The sequence below is a fragment of the Delphinus delphis genome, chromosome X, assembly GCF_949987515.2.
Source record: "Delphinus delphis chromosome X, mDelDel1.2, whole genome shotgun sequence".
Classification (NCBI taxonomy): Eukaryota; Metazoa; Chordata; class Mammalia; order Artiodactyla; family Delphinidae; genus Delphinus; species Delphinus delphis.
Genome location: NC_082704.1, coordinates 81,386,386 through 81,407,451, shown reverse-complemented (window position 1 = coordinate 81,407,451; position 21,066 = coordinate 81,386,386). Strand labels below are relative to the sequence as shown.

General features: G+C 37.4%; 1 protein-coding gene across 2 annotated transcripts in view; it reads right to left on the bottom strand.

The window, feature by feature from the left end:
- Window positions 1–21,066, bottom strand: part of WNK3 (WNK lysine deficient protein kinase 3) — a 148,034-nt gene that overhangs the window by 114,034 nt on the left and 12,934 nt on the right. For both annotated transcript variants that reach the window (XM_060002198.1, XM_060002199.1), the window contains exons 2-4: window positions 3,036–3,208; window positions 2,040–2,260; window positions 1,018–1,175 (exon numbers count right to left, since the gene is read on the bottom strand). In XM_060002198.1, the coding sequence (XP_059858181.1) occupies window positions 1,018–1,175; window positions 2,040–2,260; window positions 3,036–3,208 (552 nt within the window). The remainder of the gene's footprint in view (window positions 1–1,017; window positions 1,176–2,039; window positions 2,261–3,035; window positions 3,209–21,066) is intronic.

Here is a 21,066-nt window from a genome sequence, read left to right as displayed (position 1 = left end):
ACCTTGAGCCACCCAACTGGATATGAAAGGACCTATTTTCAACAATCTTAACACTTTGCTTCTACCTCCCTTACTATACTCCTATTCTCTTATTTTTATAGTTATTTGTGAGTTTATATTACTGCTCTACTAAAAATGTAAGCTCTCTGTAGGTAGCAAACACTTCTTACTCATCTTTGCATTCCTTGTAGTTTCTAATGCAAAAAATTACTCATAGCAGGGAACCAAATACTGTATCCATTGAATGCCACTTCATAATCAGGCTTCTAGAACCAGAAGAAATCTTCAAAACCATTTAGCCAATCTTTATTATGTAGCTTTGGAAAATAAGATCCATCTAATAAATACCTAAAAATTCTTTACAAACAAATGGATATAGATGATATACCTGTACATTTTCCCCAAAGATACTAATACAGAGCATTTTATATGACCCCATTTGAGTATAGGTATATAGCATAAATCTAAAGCTTGTTTCATTAAAATTATGTTAAATTTAGCACTGTTATACAGAACTAAACCAAAATTAGGTTTTTTGTTTGTTTGTTTTAATTTGGTTTTTCTGTTTTTATTTTTGGTTGTGCTGGGTCTTCGTTGCTGTGCGTGGGCTTTCTCTAGTTGCGGTGAGCGGGGGCTACTCTTCATTGCGGTGCGCGGGCTTCTCATTGCAGTGGCTTCTCTTGTTGTGGAGCATAGGCTCTAGGCACACGGGCTTCAGTAGTTGTGGCATGCGGGCTCTAGAGCGCAGGCTCAGTAGTTGTGGTGCACGAGCTTAGTTGCTCCGTGGCATGTGAGATCTTCCCGGGCCAGGGATTGAACCCGTGTCCCCTGCATTGGCAGGCAGATTCTTAACCACTGAGCCACCAGGGAAGCCCCCAAATTAGGTTTTTTAAAATTAATTTTTATTGGAATACAGTTGCTTTACACCAAAATTATGTTTGACTAAGTCAACTTCTAAGTTTACTTTATCATGAAATGTGGCAATTTGTGAAGTAAAAAGAATAAAGTTATACCTACACTAGTTACTTTACGGTATATTTGAGCTGCATTCTGGCACTCAGAATAAGGGTACTCCGAAGTAGCCATTTCTAGCATACACATTCCAAAAGCATAGACGTCCACAGATTCATCGTAGTGCTCTTCATACATCTCTGGGGCCATAAACTCAGGAGTGCCTACAAAATACCACAACCACATTTTTTTTTAAAAGAAAGAAAAATATAGAGAATTCCCTGGCGGTCCAGTGGTTAGGACTCTGTGCTCTCACTGTCAAGGGCTGGGGTTCAGTCCCTGGTCATGGAACTAAGATCCCACAAGCCACGCAGTGTGACCAAAAAAAAAAAAAAAACTGTATCCACCAAGATCACATTCCCTTTGCCATAAGGATTATCTGAGTTAAGTTCTGTTCCCTAAAAGCATATATATATATATATATATATATATATATATATATATATACATATAATATACATATATATACACATATAATTCCTTAACTTAATTTCTTTAACTTTCCATATTGATGAAGTACAATTTGCAATGTTCAAAATTAGGTAATGATTACCAAAATCTGTTTTTATTTCTATCCTTGTTTTTAGTTATTTAAATTTTTCTGAAGTAGTAAATCCTATTTCTTAAGTCCTCAGAACCTTTCAATAAAATTAAATACATCACAAAAGAAATACACTGCGATGTCTCTAAAATCAGTCAATATATAATAGATATTTCAAAGCAAATTCACATTCTAGACCAGGGGCCAGCAAATTTCTCTGTAAAGGGCCAAAAATAAATATTTCATGCTTTGTAGTCCACATGGGCTCTATCACAACTAATTAACTCTGACACTGTAGTGAAAAAGCAACCATAGACAATATGTAAATGAGTGTGTGTGGCTGTGTTCCAACAAAACTTTATTTACAAAAATAGGCAGTGAAGCCAAATTTGGCCCATAGGCTGTGGTTTGCTGATCCCCGTTCTAGACATATACAATTTAAAAGATCTGTCTTTATGCAACCAACAAACTATAAAACGTTAATCACCAATGACACTTTTAGCAAATGATGTGCGCATTAAGGTGGCTAGTCCTAGATCACCAATCTTCACAGATCCAGTGGGTCCCGTGATGAAAATATTGTCACACTTCAGATCCCGGTGAATAATAGGAGGAGTCCTAGTGTGCAAGAACTGCAACCCCTTTAAAATTTGCCTGCACCAGCTCCTTAAGACCTTTGGTTTCATGACTTTAAATCGTTTTAAGTACCTACACAAAGAAACAAAAACCACATGTAAACAAACATACCTAGCTTACTGTATGAGCACATTAGGGTAAATCATGTAAGCTAGCTGATACTATATATATTATGAGTGCCATCACTGAGTTATCTTCTATTGTCTGTTATGACAAAAAATTATTAAATCTAAAGCCTCATTCTTAGAGAAGACATCCTACTAAGTTTAGCATTTTTAATTCAAAACAAGAATCATTCCAATCAGAGTGACCTTTTGTGGAATGGCATCAAAATTTTGAAAACAAAGTCCTCTCTACCTCCTAATAACGGCTTAAATAGAGTCATCAGAGGGTTTAACTATGTAAAATTTTAGTGCAAAGATGCTAGGAAACAGAAAAAGTACATCGCACATTTAATAACCACAAATAAGTGGTTATACCATCAAATGAAATACTGTATTCAGAAACAAAACAATAGACTATAATTACATAGTACTGCTCACTAGATATGTGAATCTGGCCACGTCCCCAACCTTTCATCATCTTCTACAAAATGGCATTATATTATCTCTATAATGATTTCTAATTCTAAAATTCTATGATATCCCACAAATATTAATTTCTCAACATTGTATTTTCTAACAAACTTCATTAACATCAAAATTTTTTAACCTGCCCTGAAACACAGTCACTAGATTCAGATTCTACAAATTCTTTAATCAAGTAGTGTTACTTTACAAACAACTTTTGCGAATCCTGAAAATTATTTCCAAATAAAACTCCATTGGCACTTTCAGGGTCAACTTACGTCTTTAAGGTTCCTGATGTCATAAGTTCAGTCACTAATACAATACATTTCTTTCCTTTTAGTATAGACTCCCAGGAATCATAGAATCGAACTATATTGGGATGCTGGAGACCCTTTAACATCTCTGCTTCTTCCTTGAACCTTTGCTGCTCAGCTTTGGTTAATTTCCGGTCCTAAAATGGAAGATCAAGTTCCAAATTAAAGTCTAGAAATTCTCTTGCACACTTCTAACAACACTCAAATGAGTGCTTTATTTATTTTTTTATTTTTATTTTTTTGCGGTACCCGGGCCCCTCACTGTTGTGGCCTCTCCCGCTGCAGAGCACAGGCTCCGGATGCGCAGGCCGAGCGGCCATGGCTCACGGGCCCAGCTGCTCCACGGCATGTGGGATCTTCCCGAACCGGGGCACGAACCCATGTCCCCTGCATCGGCAGGCGGACTATCAACCACTGAGCCACCAGGGAAGCCCTGAGTGCTTTATTTTATTATATGTATGTATCTATTTTCACCTGTCAATTCTTTTCTCAGTACCTATATAATCATTGATATTCTTTGTTAGGTAGTTACTTTGACTCCTCTCATACAGCAAAATGCAGCAGTTGTTACATTTCATAACTATGTTACAAACCTACCTACATAATAAATCAATGCCTTGAAAAACAATATCTTTGATGTTAACTAAACTTTTGTGATAATCATTTCACTATATATATATCTCAAATCATTATGCTGCATACCTTAAACTTCTACATTGTTATATGTCAACTACATCTCAATAAAGCTGGAAAAATAAATAATAAATAGTAAGTAAAAATTCCCTTGCTGGAAAAGAAAAACAGTATCTCAAAGTGAGAAAAAGTAAAAAATCAAAACAATAAGAAAGTTTCCCGAGGTGGAGGGGAAGATGGCAGAAGAGTAAGACGCGGAGATCACCTTCCTCCCCACAGATACACGATACACGAGAAATACATCTACACGTGGAACAACTCCTAGAACACCTACTGAATGCTGGCAGAAGATCTCAGACCTCCCAAAAGGCAAGAAACTCCCCACGTACCTGGGTAGGGCAAAAGAAAAAACAAACACAAAAGAATAGGGATGGGAACTGCACCAGTGGGAGGGAGCTGAATGCGGAAAGGTTTCCACACACAAGGAAGCCCTTTTGCGGGCGGAGACTGCAGGTGGCGGTGGTGGGGAGCTTCGGAGACGCGGAGGAGAGCGCAGCAACAGGGGTGCGGAGAGCAAAGCGGAGAGATTCCCGCACAGAGGATCGGTGCCGACCGGCACTCACCAGCCTGAGAGGCTTGTCTGCTCACCCGCCAGGGCGGGCGGGGTTGTGAGCTGAGGCTCGGCTTTGGTCAGAGCACAGGGAGAGGACTGGGGCTGGCGGCATGAACACAGCCTGAAGGGGGCTACTGCACCACAGCTAGCTGAGAGGGAGTCCGGGTAAAGCTCTGGAGCTGCCGAAGAGGCAAGAGACTTTTTCTTCCCTCTTTGTTTCCTGGTGCACGAGGAGAGGGGATTAAGAGCGCTGCTTAAAGGAGCTCCAGAGACGGGAGCGAGCCACGGCTAAAGGCGCGGACCCCAGAGATGGGCAGGAGACGCTAAGCCTGCTGCTGCCGCCGCCAAGAAGCCTGTGTTCGAGCACAGGTCACTATCTACACCTCCCTTCCCAGGAGACTGTGCGGCCCGCCACTGCCGGGTTCCCGGGATCCAGGGACAACTTCCCCGGGAGAACGCACGGCGCGCCTCAGACTGGTGCAACATCATGCTGGCCTCTGCCGCTGCAGGCCCGCCCCACACTCCGGGCCCCTCCCTCCCCCCGGCCTGAGTGAGCCAGAGCCCCCGAATCAGCGGCTCCTTTAACCCCGTCCTGTCTGAGCGAAAAACAGACGCCCTCTGGTGACCTACACGCAGAGGCGGGGCCAAATCCAAAGCTGAACCCCTGGGAGCTGTGAGAACAAAGAAGAGAAAGGGAAATCTCTCCCAGCAGCCTCAGGAGCAGCGGATTAAAGCTCGACCATCAACTTGATGTACCCTGCATCTGTGGAATACCTGAATAGACAACCAATCATCCCAAATTGAGGAGGTGTACTTTGAGAGCAAGATTTATGATTTTTTTCCCCTTTTACTCTTTTTGTGAGTGTGTATGTGTATCCTTCTGTGTGAGATTTTGTCTGTATAGCTTTGCTTCCACCATTTATCCTAGGGTTCTATCCGTCCATTTTTTGTTTGGTTTTTCTTTAATTTTTTTTCTTTCTTAATAATTAATTTTAATAACTCTATATTATTTTACTTTATCTTCTTTCTTTCTTTACTTCCTTCCCTCCTTTAGACAACGAATCATCCCAAATTGAGGAGGTGGACCTTGAGAGCAAGATTTATGATTTTTTCCCCATTTCCTCTTTTTGTGAGTGTGTACATGTATGCTTCTGTATGAGATTTTGTCTGTATATATTTGCTTCCACCATTTGTCCTAAGGTTCCATCCGTCCGTTTTTTTTTAAGTTTTTTTTCTTAATAATTATTTATTTAATAACTTTATTATATTTTACTCTATTTTATTTTAATTTATTTCCTTCATTCTTTCTTTTTTCCTTCCTTCCCTCCTTTCTTCCTTCCTTCCTTCCTCCCACCATCTGTCCCTCCCTCCATCCCTCCCTCCTTCCTTTCTTTCTTTCCTCCTTTCCTTCTTTCCTTCTTTTCTTCTTTCTTCCTTCCTACCTTTCTTTCTTTCTTTCTTTCTTCCTACTTCTACTAATTCTTTCTCTCTACTTTTTCTCCCTTTTATTCTGAGCCATGTGGATGAAAGGCTCTTGGTGCTGCAGCCAGGAGTCAGTGCTGTGCCTCTGAGGTGGGAGAGCCAACTTCAGGACACTGGTCAACAAGAGACCACGCAGCTTCACATAATATCAAAAGGCGAAAATCTCCCAGAGATCTCCTGCTCAACACCAGAACCCAGCTTCACTCAAGGACCAGCAAGCTACAGTGCCAGACACCCTATGCCAAACAACTAGCAAAACAGGAACACAACACCACCCATTAGCAGAGAGGCTGCCTAAAATCATAATAAGGCCACAGACACCCCAAAACACACCACCAGACGTGGACCTGCCCACCAGAGAGACAAGATCCAGTGTCACCCACCAGAACACAGGCACTTCTCCCCTCCACCAGGAAGCCTACAAAACCCCCTGAACAACCTTAGCCACTGGGGACAGACAACAAAAACAACAGGAACTACAAACGTGCAGCCTGAAAAGGAGACCCCAAACACAGTAAGATAAGCAAAATGAGAAGATAGAAAAACACACAGCAGATGAAGGAGCAAGATAAAAAACGCACCAGACCTAACAAATGAAGAGGAAATAGGCAGTCTACCTGAAAAAGAATTCAGAATAATGACAGTAAAGATGATCCAAAATCTTGGAAACAGAATAGACAAAATGCAAGAAACATTTAACAAGGACCTAGAAGAACTAAAGATGAAACAAACAATGATGAACAACACAATAAATGAAAAGAAAAATACTCTAGATGGGATCAATAGCAGAATAACTGAGGCAGAAGAACAGATAAGTGACCTGGAAGATAAAATAGTGGAAATAACTACTGCAGAGCAGAATAAAGAAAAAAGAATGAAAAGAACTGAGGACAGTCTCAGAGACCTCTGGGACAACATTAAATGCACCAACATTCGAATTATAGGGGTTCCAGAAGAAGAAGAGAAAAAGAAAGGGACTGAGAAAATATTTGAAGAGATTATAGTTGAAAACTTCCCTAATATGGGAAAGGAAATAGTTAATCAAGTCCCGGAAGCACAGAAAGTCCCATACAGGATAAATCCAAGGAGAAATATGCGAAGACACATATTAATCAAACTGTCAAAAATTAAATACAAAGAAAGCATATTAAAAGTAGCAAGGGAAAAATAACACACAAGGGAATCCCCATAAGGTTAACAGCTGATCTCTCAGCAGAAACTCTGCAAGCCAGAAGGGAGTGGCAGGACATACTGAAAGTGATGAAAGAGAAAAACCTACAACCACGATTACTCTACCCAGCAAGGATCTCATTCAGATTTGATGGAGAAATTAAAAACTTTATGGACAAGCAAAATCTGAGAGAGTTCAGCACCACCAAACCAGCTTTACAACAAATGCTAAAGGAACTTCTCTAGGCAAGAAACACAAAAGAAGGAAAAGACCTAGAATAACGAACTCAAAACAATATAGAATATGGGAATAGGAACATACATATCGATAATTACCTTAAATGTAAACGGACTAAATGCTCCCACCAAAAGACACAGATTGGCTGAATGGATACAAAAACAAGACCCATATATTTGCTGTCTACAAGAGACCCACTTCAGACCTAGAGACACATACAGACAGAAAGTAAGGGGATGGAAAAAGATATTCCATGCAAATGGAAACCAAAAGAAAGCTGGAGTAGTAATTCTCATATCAGACAAAATAGACGTTAAAATAAGGACTATTAGAAGAGACAAAGAAGGACACTATATAATGATCAAGGGATCTATCCAAGAAGAAGATATAACAATGGTAAATATTTATGCACCCAACATAGGAGCACCTCAATACATAAGGCAAATACTAACAGCCATAAAAGGGGAAATCAACAATAACACATTCATAGTAGGGGACTTTAACATCCCACTTTCACCAATGGACAGATCATCCAAAATGAAAGTAAATAAGGAAACACAAGCTTTAAATGATACATTAAACAAGATGCACTTAATTGATATTTGTAGGACACTCCATCCAAAAACAACAGAATACACATTTTTCTCAAGTGCTCATGGAAGATTCTCCAGGATAGATCATATCCTTGATCACAAGTCAAGCCTTGGCAAATTTAAGAAAATTGAAATTGTATCAAGTACCTTTTCCGACCACAATGCCATAAGACTAGATATCAATTATAGGAAAAGATCTGTAAAAAATACAAACACATGGAGGCTAAACACTACACTACTTAATAACGAAGTGATCACTGAAGAAATCGAAGAGGAAATAAAAAAACACCTAGAAACAAATGACATGGAGACATGACGACTCAAAACCTATGGGATGCAGCAAAAGCAGTTCTAAGAGGGAAGTTTATAGCAATACAATCCAACCTTAAGAAACAGGAAACATCTCGAATAAACAACCTAACCTTGCACCTCAAGCAATTAGAGAAAGAAGAACAAAAAAAAAACCAAAATTAGCAGAAGGAAAGAAATCATAAAATTCAGATCAGAAATAAATGAAAAAGAAATGAAGGAAACAATAGCAAAGATCAATAAAACTAAAAGCTGGTTCTTTGAGAAGATAAACAAAATAGATAAACCATTAGCCAGACTCATCAAGAAAAAAAGGGAGAAGACTCAAATCAATAGAATTAGAAATGAAAAAGGAGAAGTTACAACTGACATTGCAGAAATACAAAAGATCATGAGAGATTACTACAAGCAACTCTATGCCAATAAAATGGACAACCTGGAAGAAATGGACAAATTCTTAGAAATGCACAACCTGCCAAGACTGAATCAGGAAGAAATAGAAAATATGAACAGACCAATCACAAGTAATGAAATTGAAACTGTGATTAAAAATCTTCTAACAAACAAAAGTCCAGGACCAGATGGCTTCACAGGTGAATCCTATCAAACATTTAGAGAAGAGCTAACACCTATCCTTCTCAAACTCTTCCAAAAAATTGGAGAGGAGGAACACTCCCAAACTCATTCTACGAGGCCACCATCACCCTGATACCAAAACCAGACAAGAATGTCACAAAGAAAGAAAACTACATGCCAATATCACTGATGAACACAGATGCAAAAATCCTCAAACGAATACTAGCAAACAGAATCAAACAGCACATTAAAAGGATCATACACCATGATCAAGTGGGGTTTATTTCAGGACTGCAAGGATTCTTCAATATACGCAAATCAATCAATGTGATAAACCATATTAACAACTTGATGGAGAAAAACCATACGATCATCTCAATAGATGCAGAGAAAGCTTTCAACAAAATTCAACACCCATTTATGATAAAAACCCTGCAGAAAGTAGGCATAGAGGGAACTTTCCTCAACATAATGAAGGCCATATATGACAAACCAACAGCAAACATCATCCTCAATGGTGAAAAACTGAAAGCATTTCCACTAAGATCAGGAACAAGACAAGGTTGCCCACTCTTACCACTCTTATTCAATATAGTTTTGGAAGTTTTAGCCACAGCAATCAGAGAAGAAAAGGAAATAAAAGGAATCCAAATCGGAAAAGAAGAAGTAAAGCTGTCACTGTTTGCAGATGACATGATACTATACATAGAGAATCCTAAACATGCTACCAGAAAACGACTAGAACTAATCAATGAATTTGGTAAAGTTGCAGGATACAAAATTAATGCACAGAAATCTCTTGCATTACTATACACTAATGATGAAACATCTGAAAGGGAAATCAAGAAAACACTCCCATTTACCATTGCAACAAAAAGAATAATATATCTAGGAATAAACCTACCTAAGGAGACAAAAGACCTGTATGCAGAAAATTATAAGACACTGATGAAAGAAATTAAAGATGATACAAATAGATGGAGAGATATACCATGTTCTTGGATTGGAAGAATCAACATTGGGAAAATGACTTTACTACCCAAAGCAATCTACAGATTCAACGCAATCCCTATCAAACTACCACTGGCATTTTTCACAGAACTAGAACAAAAAATTTCACAATTTGTATGGAAACACAAAAGACCCCGAATAGCCAAAGCAATCTTGAGAACGAAAAACAGAGCTGGAGGAATCAGGCTCCCTGACTTCAGACTATACTGCAAAGCTACAGTAATCAAGACAATATGGTACAGGCACAAAAACAGAAAGATAGATCAATGGAACAGGATAGAAAGCCCAGAGATAAACTCACGCACATATGGTCACCTTATCTTTGATAAAGGAGGCAGGAATGTACACTGGAGAAAGGAAAGCCTTTTTAATAAGTGGTGCTGGGAAAACTGGACAGGTAGGTACATGTAAAAGTATGAGATTAGATCACTCCCTAACACCATGCACAAAAATAAGCTCAAAATGGATTAAAGATCTAAATGTAAGGCCAGAAACTATCAAACTCTTAGAGGAAAACATAGGCAGAACACTCTATGACATAAATCACAGCAAGATCCTTTTTGACCCACCTCCTAGAGAAATGGAAATAAAAACAAAAATAAACAAATGGGACCTAATGAAACTTCAAAGCTTTTGCACAGCACAGGAAACCATACACAAGACTAAAGGACAACCCTCAGAATGGGAGAAAATATTTGCAAATGAAGCAACTGACAAAGGATTAATCTCCAAAATTTACAAGCAGCTCATGCAGCTCAATCACAAAAAAACAAACAACTCAATCCAAAAATGGGCAGAAGACCTAAATAGACATTTCTCCAAAGAAGATATACAGACTGCCAACAAACACATGAAAGAATGCTCAACATCATTAATCATTAGAGAAATGCAAATCAAAACTACAATGAGATAGCATCTCACACCAGTCAGAATGGCCATCATCAAAAAATCTAGAAACAATAAATGCTGGAGAGGGTGTGGAGAAAAGGGAACACTCCTGCACTGCTGGTGGGAATGTGAATTGGTACAGCCACTATGGAGAACAGTATGGAGGTTCCTTAAAAAACTACAAATAGAACTACCATATGACCCAGCAATCCCACTACTGGGCATATAACCTGAGAAAACCATAATTCAAAAAGAGTCATGTACCAAAATGTTCATTTCAGCTCTATTTACAATAGCCTGGAGATGGAAACAACCTAAGTGTCCATCAACAGATGAATGGATAAAGAAGATGTGGCACATATATACAATGGAATATTACTCAGCCATCAAAAGAAACGAAATTGAGTTATTTGTAATGAGGTGGATAGACCTAGAGTCTGTCATACAGAGTGACGTAATTTCAAAAGAGAAAGACAAATACCGTATGCTAACACATATATATGGAATTTAAGAAAAAAAATGTCATGAAGAACCTAGGAGTAAGACAGGAATAAAGACACGGACCTACTTCAGAACGGACTTGAGGATATGGGGAGGGGGAAGGGTGAGCTGTGACAAAGCGAGAGAGAGGCATGGACATATATACACTACCAAACGTAAGGTAGATAGCTAGTGGGAAGCAGCCGCATAGCACAGGGAGATCAGCTCGGTGCTTTGTGACCGCCTGGAGGGTGGGATAGGGAGGGTGGGAGGGAGGAAGATGCAAGAGGGAAGAGATATGCGAACATATGTATATGTATAACTGATTCACTTTGTTATAAAGCAGAAACTAACACACCATTGTAAAGCAATTATACCCCAATAAAGATGTTTTAAAAAAAATGAAGCCTAAGTAACTGTGGCTAATATGTTTGGTAAGATTTTCTAAACAGTAATTAAAATAGAAGATATATGCAGTTGACCTTTGAACAACACAAGTTTCAACTCCATAGACCCACTTACACATGGATTTTTTTTCAATAAATACTACATTGCTACATAATAGGTGGTTGGTTGAATCCTTGGATGCAGAACTGCAGATATGGAAAGCCGACTATAAAGTTATAATGAATTTTCTACTCCTCAGGGCCAGCACCCTTATCCCCCACGTTGTTCAAAGGTCAACTGTAATGCAAAAAGGTAAGTCTTTAATTAAAATTCCAGATTATTTCATTAAAATCTAATAGAGAAGGAAGAATAAAAACTATTTCTGTCTTCTGCAAGGGGAAGCAGGAGAGAAAGGAGTGACAGAACTATTTTAAGCTTTGATGTTGATAGAGAAATAATCAAATATACTAGTTAAAAATTTAGGTATGATTTCCATTTCAAGATGGTTAACAACATATTAAATTAATTCCCATCCCTTCCTAAACCCCACCAAAATGAAAAAAGAAATATATAAGTAAATCCACAGTAGTGTTTGAAATATGAGAAGGGTTCAAAGGATTTTTTTAAGATAAAAAATATATACCTTGATAGAATTTTTTTAATTTAATTATTTTTGGCTGTGTTGGGTCTTATTTGCTGTGTGCTTCTCACTGCGGTGGCTTCTCTTGTCGCGGAGCATGGGCTCTAGGGCCCATGAGCTTAGTTGCTCTGAGGCATGTGGGATCTTCCCAGACCAGGGATCGAACCCATGTCCCCTGCATTGGCAGGCGGACTCTTAACCACTGCGCCACCAGGGAAGTCCCTAGAATGTATTTTTATCAAACTCAAGAGAGTAGAAGAAATGGCAACTTGATAAAAGGAAAAGACTTCTGTTAAAAGAGGTTTTTTTAAGACTTCATAGTAACCCTAGTTAAGCAGCACACCAGAGCTCTGGCAATTTCATTTTTGGTTATTTACATTATTCCTTGATGTGTATAAGAAAATATGTAAATGACAGTCAGTTGCAGCATGGTCTGTAGTTGTGAAAAATTAGAAATAATCAAAATGTCAATAACAAAGTTTATTATATGCCAAGCACTGTCCTAAATTTTTTTGTATATTAACACATTTAGTCCCTACAACAACCCTTTGAGATAGTCACTACTATTGTCATCGCCATTTTGGAAAAAAAAAAACTGAGGTTAAGGTGGTTAAGTAACCTGCCCAGGATCAAATGGGTCACAGTATGCTAAACTTGGTTATAAACAAGTAACAGTTAAACGAATGAGCTAGATCTATGTGTACTAATGTGGATAGATCTCTAAGACCTACTGGTGAGTGAAAAAAATCGATCTGAAAGAAAATTTATAATATACTTTGTACATAAAAGAAGAACCATCCCGAACAATGCTATGCTTTCTAGTATATATTTAAATGTATTGAAAAAGGACTAGACAGATATACAAATGAATAACTGCAGTTATATCTGGAAAGTTAGGGGGAGAAGACTGGCACAGAAGAGTCTTTTCTTCAGATAATGACCATTTAGTACACCCCATAGTCACTCAGTAATATCTTTTACTTTATTGAATATCTCTTATGTAAATATCTAAATTTTAGTCTTCTAAGACTTTACTTTTTATATTTAACTTCTTAATCCATCTGGAATCCATTTCTGTACATGCAGTATTCTCATCTAGATGGTTAATCAGTTTTGCTAGCACCACTTAAACCATTCGTTTCTCACTGACTTGAAGAACATGTTTGTTGTATATTAAATTTCCAGCTACAATGGGTTCTGCTTCCTTCCACCAATCTGTCTATTCCTATGGCAGTAGCTTTCAGTATGTTTAATAACTGGTAAGACTAAGTCACTTTCCTATTCTTCATTATTTTCTTGGCTAATCTATTTATATTCCATAAAAAAATTAAGATCATTTTTTTCAATTAAAATAAAAGAGAATCAGGAATACCCTGGTGGTCCACTGGTTAGGACTCTGCACACTCATTGCCAAGGGCCCGGGTTTGATCCCTGGTCGTGGAACTAAAATCCCATAAGCTGCTCAGTGCAGCTTTACAACAGCAGCAATAGCCAAGGCATGGAAGCAACCTAAATGTCCATCAACAGATGAATGGATGAAGAAGATGTGGTACATATATACAATGGAATGTTACTTGGCCATTAAAAAGAATGAAGTAACGCCATCTGTGGCAACATGGATGGACCTGGAGATTGTTGTGCTGAGTGAAGTGGGTCAGACAGAGAGGGAGAAATATTGTATGATATCCCTTATATGCGGAATCTTAAAAAAATGATACAAATGAACTTACTTGTAAAGCAGAAACAGATTCACAGACTTATCGAACTTGTGGTTGCCAGGAGGGAAGGATTGGGGGGAGAGATGATTAGAGAGTTTGGGATTGATGTGTACACAGTACTATATTTAAAATGAATAGCCAACGGGGACCTGCTGTATAGCACAGGGAACTCTGCTCAATATTACGTGGCGGCCTAATTGGGAAAGGAATTTGAAAAAGAATAGATACGTGTATATGAGTAACTGAATCACTTTGTTGTGCAGCTGAAACTGGCACAATATTGTTAATCAACTATACTCCAATATAAAATAAAAAGTTTAAAAGTAAATCAATAAAATACAAAATAAAATAAAATAGAATCCCCTGGAATCTTAATTGGAAACATATATAAAATTTTGGATAAAACTGGCATCTGAAAACCATCTAAGAACATGGCTTTCCATTTGTCCAGAGTTTCAGTAAGATTTTTTTTGTGCAGGCCGGGGGTAGGGAGAAAGAGCTGATAGTCTCTCAGCTTCTTTCTCCTGAGCCATATATTAAATTTTATTTTAAAGTTTATATCTAGTAAAATTGACTCTTTTTGGTGTACAGTTTCATGAGTTTCAACAAATGCATAAAGTCATGTAACCACTGCCACAATTAAAATACAGAACAGTTCCATCACTCCCCCGAAAAAACTCCCTTGCACCATCCCTTTATAGTCAAACTCTCACCTCACCCTTAAATTCTAGAAACCACTGATCTATTTATTATTCCTATAATTTTGTCTTTTCTAGAAACTCTTATAAATGAGAAGAAAGCCTTTGAGCCTGGCATCTTTCACTTAGCATAATGTCTTTTAGATTTATCCTTATTGTGCAAGTATCAATAGTTTGTTGCTTTTAATTGTTGAATAGTATTCCACCTATGGATGAAACATAGTCGACTTATCCATTCCCCAGATGAGGAGAATTTGGGTGATTTCAGTTTTGAGTAATTATAAATAAAGCTACTATAAATATATTCATGTACACGTCTTTGTGTGAACATAGGTTTTCTTGGGTAACTATCTCATGTAGGATTGATTGGTCATAAGGTATGCTTAACTTTATAAGAAAAAGACAGCAATATATGAGAATTTCTCTGCATTCTTCATCCTCACCAACAGCTGGTACTGTCAGGTGGCTTTTCTGGTTTGGTTGGTTTTAGCCATTCTAATAGTTGTACTGGAGTATGAGATTATGGTTTTAATTTCCTTTTCCCTAACAATATAATTTCCTTATTTAAAGCATCTTCTCAAACGCTTACTTGCCATATATCTGTCTTCTTTGGTGAGATGACTGTTCAAATCTTTAGCCCATTTTAAAATTGGGTTGTTTTACCTTGTTAAGTTTTGCGAGTTCTTTATAGATTCTGGACACAAGTCCTTTGTCACATATGTGATTTGAAAATATTCTCTGCCAGGGGGACTTCCCTGGTGGCGCAGTGGTTACTAATCTGCCTGCCAATGCAGAGGACACAGGTTCGATCCCTGGTCTGGGAAGATTCCACATGCCGTGGAGCAACTAAGCCGGTGTGCCACAACTACTGAGCCTGCACTCTAGAGTCCACAAGCCACAACTACTGAAGCCTGTGCGCCTAGAGCCTGTGCTCTGCAACAAGAGAAGCCACCACAATGAGAAGCCCACACACCGCAATGAAGAGTAGCCCCCTCTTGCCGCAACTAGAGAAAGCCCGTGCGCGGTGATGAAAACCCAACGCAGCCAAAAATAAATAAATTTTTTAAAAAAGGAAAGAAAATATTATTTGCCAGTCTGTGGACTGTCTTTTCATTCTCTTAACATGTCTTTCTTAGAGCAAAATATTTTAATTTTGATGAAGTCCAATTTATTGATTTTTTTCTTTGGATCATGATTTTGTTGTTATATCCAAGAACTCTCTGCCTAACCAAAATTTCAAAAAGATTTTCTCATATGTTTCCTTCTAGAAGTTTTAGTTTCTTGTTTTACTTTTTAGGTCTATAATTTATTTTGAGTTAAACTTTGTATAATGTATGAGAGTTAGGTCAAGATTCATTTTTTTGAATATGTATGTCCAATTGTTCCGGCACCTTTTGTTGAAAAGACCATCCTTTCTATGCCAAATTAACATTGCACCATTTTCCTTTTTAAAATCACTTGACCATATGTGTTTGGGTCTATTTCTGAACTCTGTTTTGTTCCACTGATCTGTGTGTCTACCTTTTTGCCAATACCATACATGTATTATTACTATACCTTTAGAGTAAGTCTAGAAATCAGTTAACATGAATCCTTCAAACTTGTTCTTCTTTATCAAAATTGTTTCAGCTATTCTAGTTCCTTGCCTTTCCATATTAGTTTTAGAATCAGCTTGTCAACATGTAAAAACATTCCTGCTGGGATTCCGATATAATTGTTTTGAATTTCTAGGTCATATGGAGAGAATGAACATCTTAGCAACAGTGAGTCTTCCAACCAACCAATCCATTTATAGAGATCTTCGATTTCTTTTAACAGTGTTTTTTAGTTATCAGCATACAGATTCTACACATACTTTGTTATTTATACTTAAGTATTTCATTTTTGGGTGCTACTGTAAATAGTACTTTTTAAAAATTGCAATTTCCAATTATTCCTTGCTACTGTAGGAGATATAATTGGTTATCACATGGTATATGTCCTTTTGCAAATTATTTTGCTCAATATTACATTTTTTATATTTATGTATTTTGATATGTATAGTTCTAGTTTAACTATTCTATATCATCTCATTAGATAGTTCTAACACAATTTAGCCATTCACTCATTGATGGGCATTTAGACTGATCCAAGTTTTCTTTATTATAAACAATTTCGCATTGCAAATTCTTGGGATGCTTCCTTGCCCTGGTATTAAGAGGGGGAAAAAAAGAGCTTAAATCCCCTCTCTACATCGTCTTAATAACTGGCCTATTTAACTTTTCTTTTTCTCCTGTACATTTTGGGTTTATATTTTGATTAGGAGTAATCCATTACTTAAGATTTAAACTGTGTTATCAATGTGAAAGGTAGAATCTAGACAGCAGATATTACGAATGTTCTAAGATTTTCAACTTTGTTCTATATTTGAAATGTTTCATATGAAAATGTTAGGAAAATTTGTTGTCAAATGTCCACATCATATTCTCTTATAATTCTTTTACTCTTCCAGAGCTGGCTATGTTGCATTTCTCATATCTTCTCTCATGTATTTTTTGCCCTCATATTTTCTTTCATCAGGTTTATTAATCATTTTTCAGAGAGTCCAAAATATTAGAATTTCATATCTATTTATAATTTTTGATTTCAGGTATCTTTATTAATTCCCTCTTCCTTTATTTTGCTTTCTTTTACTGTTATTTCCCTAATGTCTTAAGATAGGTACTAAATTCCTTCTATCGGGTTGGCCACAGGTTTGGCCAGTTTTTTCCATAAGATGGCTCTAGTAGCACTTAATAGTCTTTAAATTCATTCAAACAATTTTGTTAGATTGTATGTGACAGCTGTCATATCAGCGTGCATTTAAAAAAAACTCTTATCAAAATTGGTGAATTTTTGTGTAGTGATTCTAATATTGAAGATGGAAGGAAAAAAAGCAACATTTTTGGCATATTATACTTTATTATTTCAAGAAAGGTAAAAACGCAACCGAAATGCAAAAAACGATTGGTGCAGTGTATGGAGAAGGTGCTGTGATTGATCGAACATGTCAAAAGTGGTTTGCGAAGTTTCGTGCTGGAGAGTTCTCGCTGGACGATGCTCTACAGTTGGGTAGACCAGTTGAAGTTGATAACCATCAAATCGAGACATTCATTGAGAACAATCAATGTTATACCATGTGGGAGATAGCCGACATATTCAGAATATCCAAATCAAGCGGTGAAAATCATTTGCACCAGCTTGGTTATGTGAATTCCTTTGACACTGTACAATAACGTGGAGCGGAAGAGATCGTGGGGCAAGTGAAATGAACCACAACCTAAGGCTGGTCTTCATCCAAAGAAGGTGATGTTATGTATATGGTAGGATTGGAAGGGAGTCCTCTATTATGAGCTCCTTCTGGAAAACCAAACGATTAATTCCAACAAGTACTGCTCCCAATTAGACCAACTGAAAGCAGCACTTGATGAAAAGCGTCTGGAATTAGTCAACAGAAAACGCATAATCTTCCACCAGGATAACACTAGACCACATGTTTCTTTGATAACCAGGCAAAACCTGTTACAGCTTGGCTGGGAAGTTCTGATTCATCTGCCATATTCACCAGACATTGCACCTTCGGATTTCCATTTATTTCGGTCTTTACAAAATTCTCTTAATGGAAAAAATTTCCATTCCCTGGAAGACTGTAAAAGGCACCTGGAAGAGCTCTTTGCTCAAAAAGATAAAAAGTGGGGCTTCCCTGGTGGCGCAGTGGTTGGGAGTCCGCCTGCCGATGCAGGGGACACGGGTTCGTGCCCCGGTCCGGGAAGATTCCACATGCCGCGGAGCGGCTAGGCCCATGAGCCATGGCCACTGAGCCTGCGCGTCCGGAGCCTGTGTTCCGCAACAGGAGAGGCCACAACAGTGAGAGGACCACATACCGAAAGAAAAAAAATGATAAAAAGTTTTGGGAAGTTGGAATTATGAAGTTGCCTGAAAAATGGCAGGAGGTAGTAGAACAAAAGGGTGAATACGTTGTTCAATAAATTTCTTAGTGAAAATGAAAAATGTGTCTTTTATTTTTACTTGAAAAACGAAGGCACTTTTTTGCCAACCCAACAGTTACTGTTCATTAATAATGAAGACATTTTAGCTGATAAATTTTCTTCTGGGTATAGCTTTTGCAATGACTCACAAGTTTTGTTGCAATGTCTTCTTTTTCATTGCTTTCTAGGTAGTTTATACTTTGAGTTTTGATTTTCTCCTTGATCCAAATTTTATCTAGGAGTGCGATTTCTGATCTCCAATTAGTTAAGTGTTTTTTGGTTACTTTTTTCATTATTTATTTCTAATTTTATTGAGTAATGCAGAATATAAAATCTCTTTTCTTTTAACTTAAGGTTTTCTTTGGGCCACATATTTAACCAACTTTTTTAGTGGCTTGTAGACCATAAAAATGTATATTCCCCATTTGGAGAATATAAGCTTCTATATATCCATCAAATGGAGTTTGTGGATTATATAATTCACTTCCTCTATATTTATTCACTTTTCGTCCACTTGATCTGCACCTGAAATTTCCTACTACAGCTATATGTTTATCCATTTTCCTTTAATCTATTAGAGGTTCTGAATTTAAAATATTAGCCAGAATCTTTTTGGTGCCTATAGGTCTTTATCAAAGGGCTTTATCTTCTTAAACTGTGAAGTAAATAACTTTGTAATACCCTGTTTAATGCTTTAAGTTTACTTTCTTTCTTCTATAATAGATATTAATATTGGTTGGTACTCCTGCAAGTGCAATCTGTCCACATTTGATATAGCAAAAGATATATTTAATTTTAGTCCTTCCATCTTATTTTAGGTTCTTTATTTATTTTACTTTGCTGTTTACTTTATTCCTGTTAACTTAAAAATATATCATATTTTTTTCCTTTTTACTAGTGGTTAGCTTCCTTTTCCAGACACTCAAAATCAATCACTACTGTGACAAAGTGAGAGAGTGGCATGGACATATATACACTACCAAACGTAAAATAGATAGCTAGTGAGAAGCAGCCACATAGCACAGGGAGATCAGCTCGGTGCTCTGTGACCACCTACAGGGGTGGGATAGGGAGGGTGGGAGGGAGGGAGACACAAGAGGGAAGAGATATGGGAACATATGTATATGTATAACTGATTCACTTTGTTATAAAGCAGAAACTAACACACCATTGTAAAGCAATTATACTCCAATAAAGATGTTAAAAAAATTTTTTAAAAAGAAGATATATATGTATATATATATTAAAAAAATGAATCACTACTAAACTAGTTCAGCAAAGTTGCAGGATACAAAATCAACACTCAAAAATAAGTTGTGCTTCTAGAATATAAAGGGATATCCTGCATAAAGTTGGGAACCCCAAGGGGGATAGCACTGATGTAATGATAAATTATAAATAAATTCACCCTAATGAAAAAAGAAAAAAAAAGTTGTGCTTCTATACACTAAAATAAATAATCCAAAAAGGAAATTAAGAAAATAATTCAATTTATAATAGCATCAAAAACAATAAAATATCTAGGAAGAAACTTATCTAAGGAGGCAAAAGACTTATAACACTTAAAACTACAAAACATTGCTAAAATTATAGAAGACATAAATAAATAGAAACACATCCCATTTTTTCGGATTGAAAACCTTAATACTGTTATGATGTCAATGCCAAAAGAGATCTGCAGATTCTATCAAAATCCCACTGTTTTGCAGAAATAAAAAAAACTATCCTAAAAAACCCAGAAATTAAAAAAAAACCCATCCTAAAATTCATACGGAATCTCAAGGGACCTCAAATAACCAAAACAATCTTGAAAAAATAACAAAGTTGGAGTTCTGGACTTCAAAACTTACTACAAAGCTATGGTAATCAAAACACTGTGATACTGGCATAAAGATCAATGGAATAGACTATAGAGCTAGAAATAATCCCTCGTATAAATAGTCAAATAGATGATTTTCGACAAGGATGTCAAGATCTTTCAATGGAGAAAGGATTGTCTCTTCACAAAAGGTTGGAGAAACTGAGTATCCATGTGCAAAAGAATGAAGAACTTGTAAAAACAGAGAGCAGAACAGTGGTTACCCTTACCTTACACCATATACAAAAATTAACTCAAAATGCATCAAAGACCTAATAAACCTAAGAGGTAAAATTATAAAACTTTTATAAGAAAACATAGGGGAAAAATCTTCATGACACTGGGTTTAGCAATGAATTTTTAAGTGAAAGTACACAGGCAACAAAAGATAAAATATATAAACTGAACTTAATCAAAATTAAAAACTTGGGCTTCCCTGGTGGCGCAGTGGTTGAGAGTCCGCCTGCCGATGCAGGGGACACGGGTTCGTGCCCCGGTCCGGGAAGATCCCACATGCCGCGGAGTGGCTAGGCCCATGAGCCATGGCCGCTGGGCCTGAGCGTCCGGAGCCTGTGCTCCACAACGGGAGAGGCCACAACAGTGAGAGGCCCGCGTACCACCCCCCACTCAAAAAAAAGAAAAGAAATTTAAAACTTGTGCATTAAGGGCACCATAAGACAGTGAAAAGGCAATC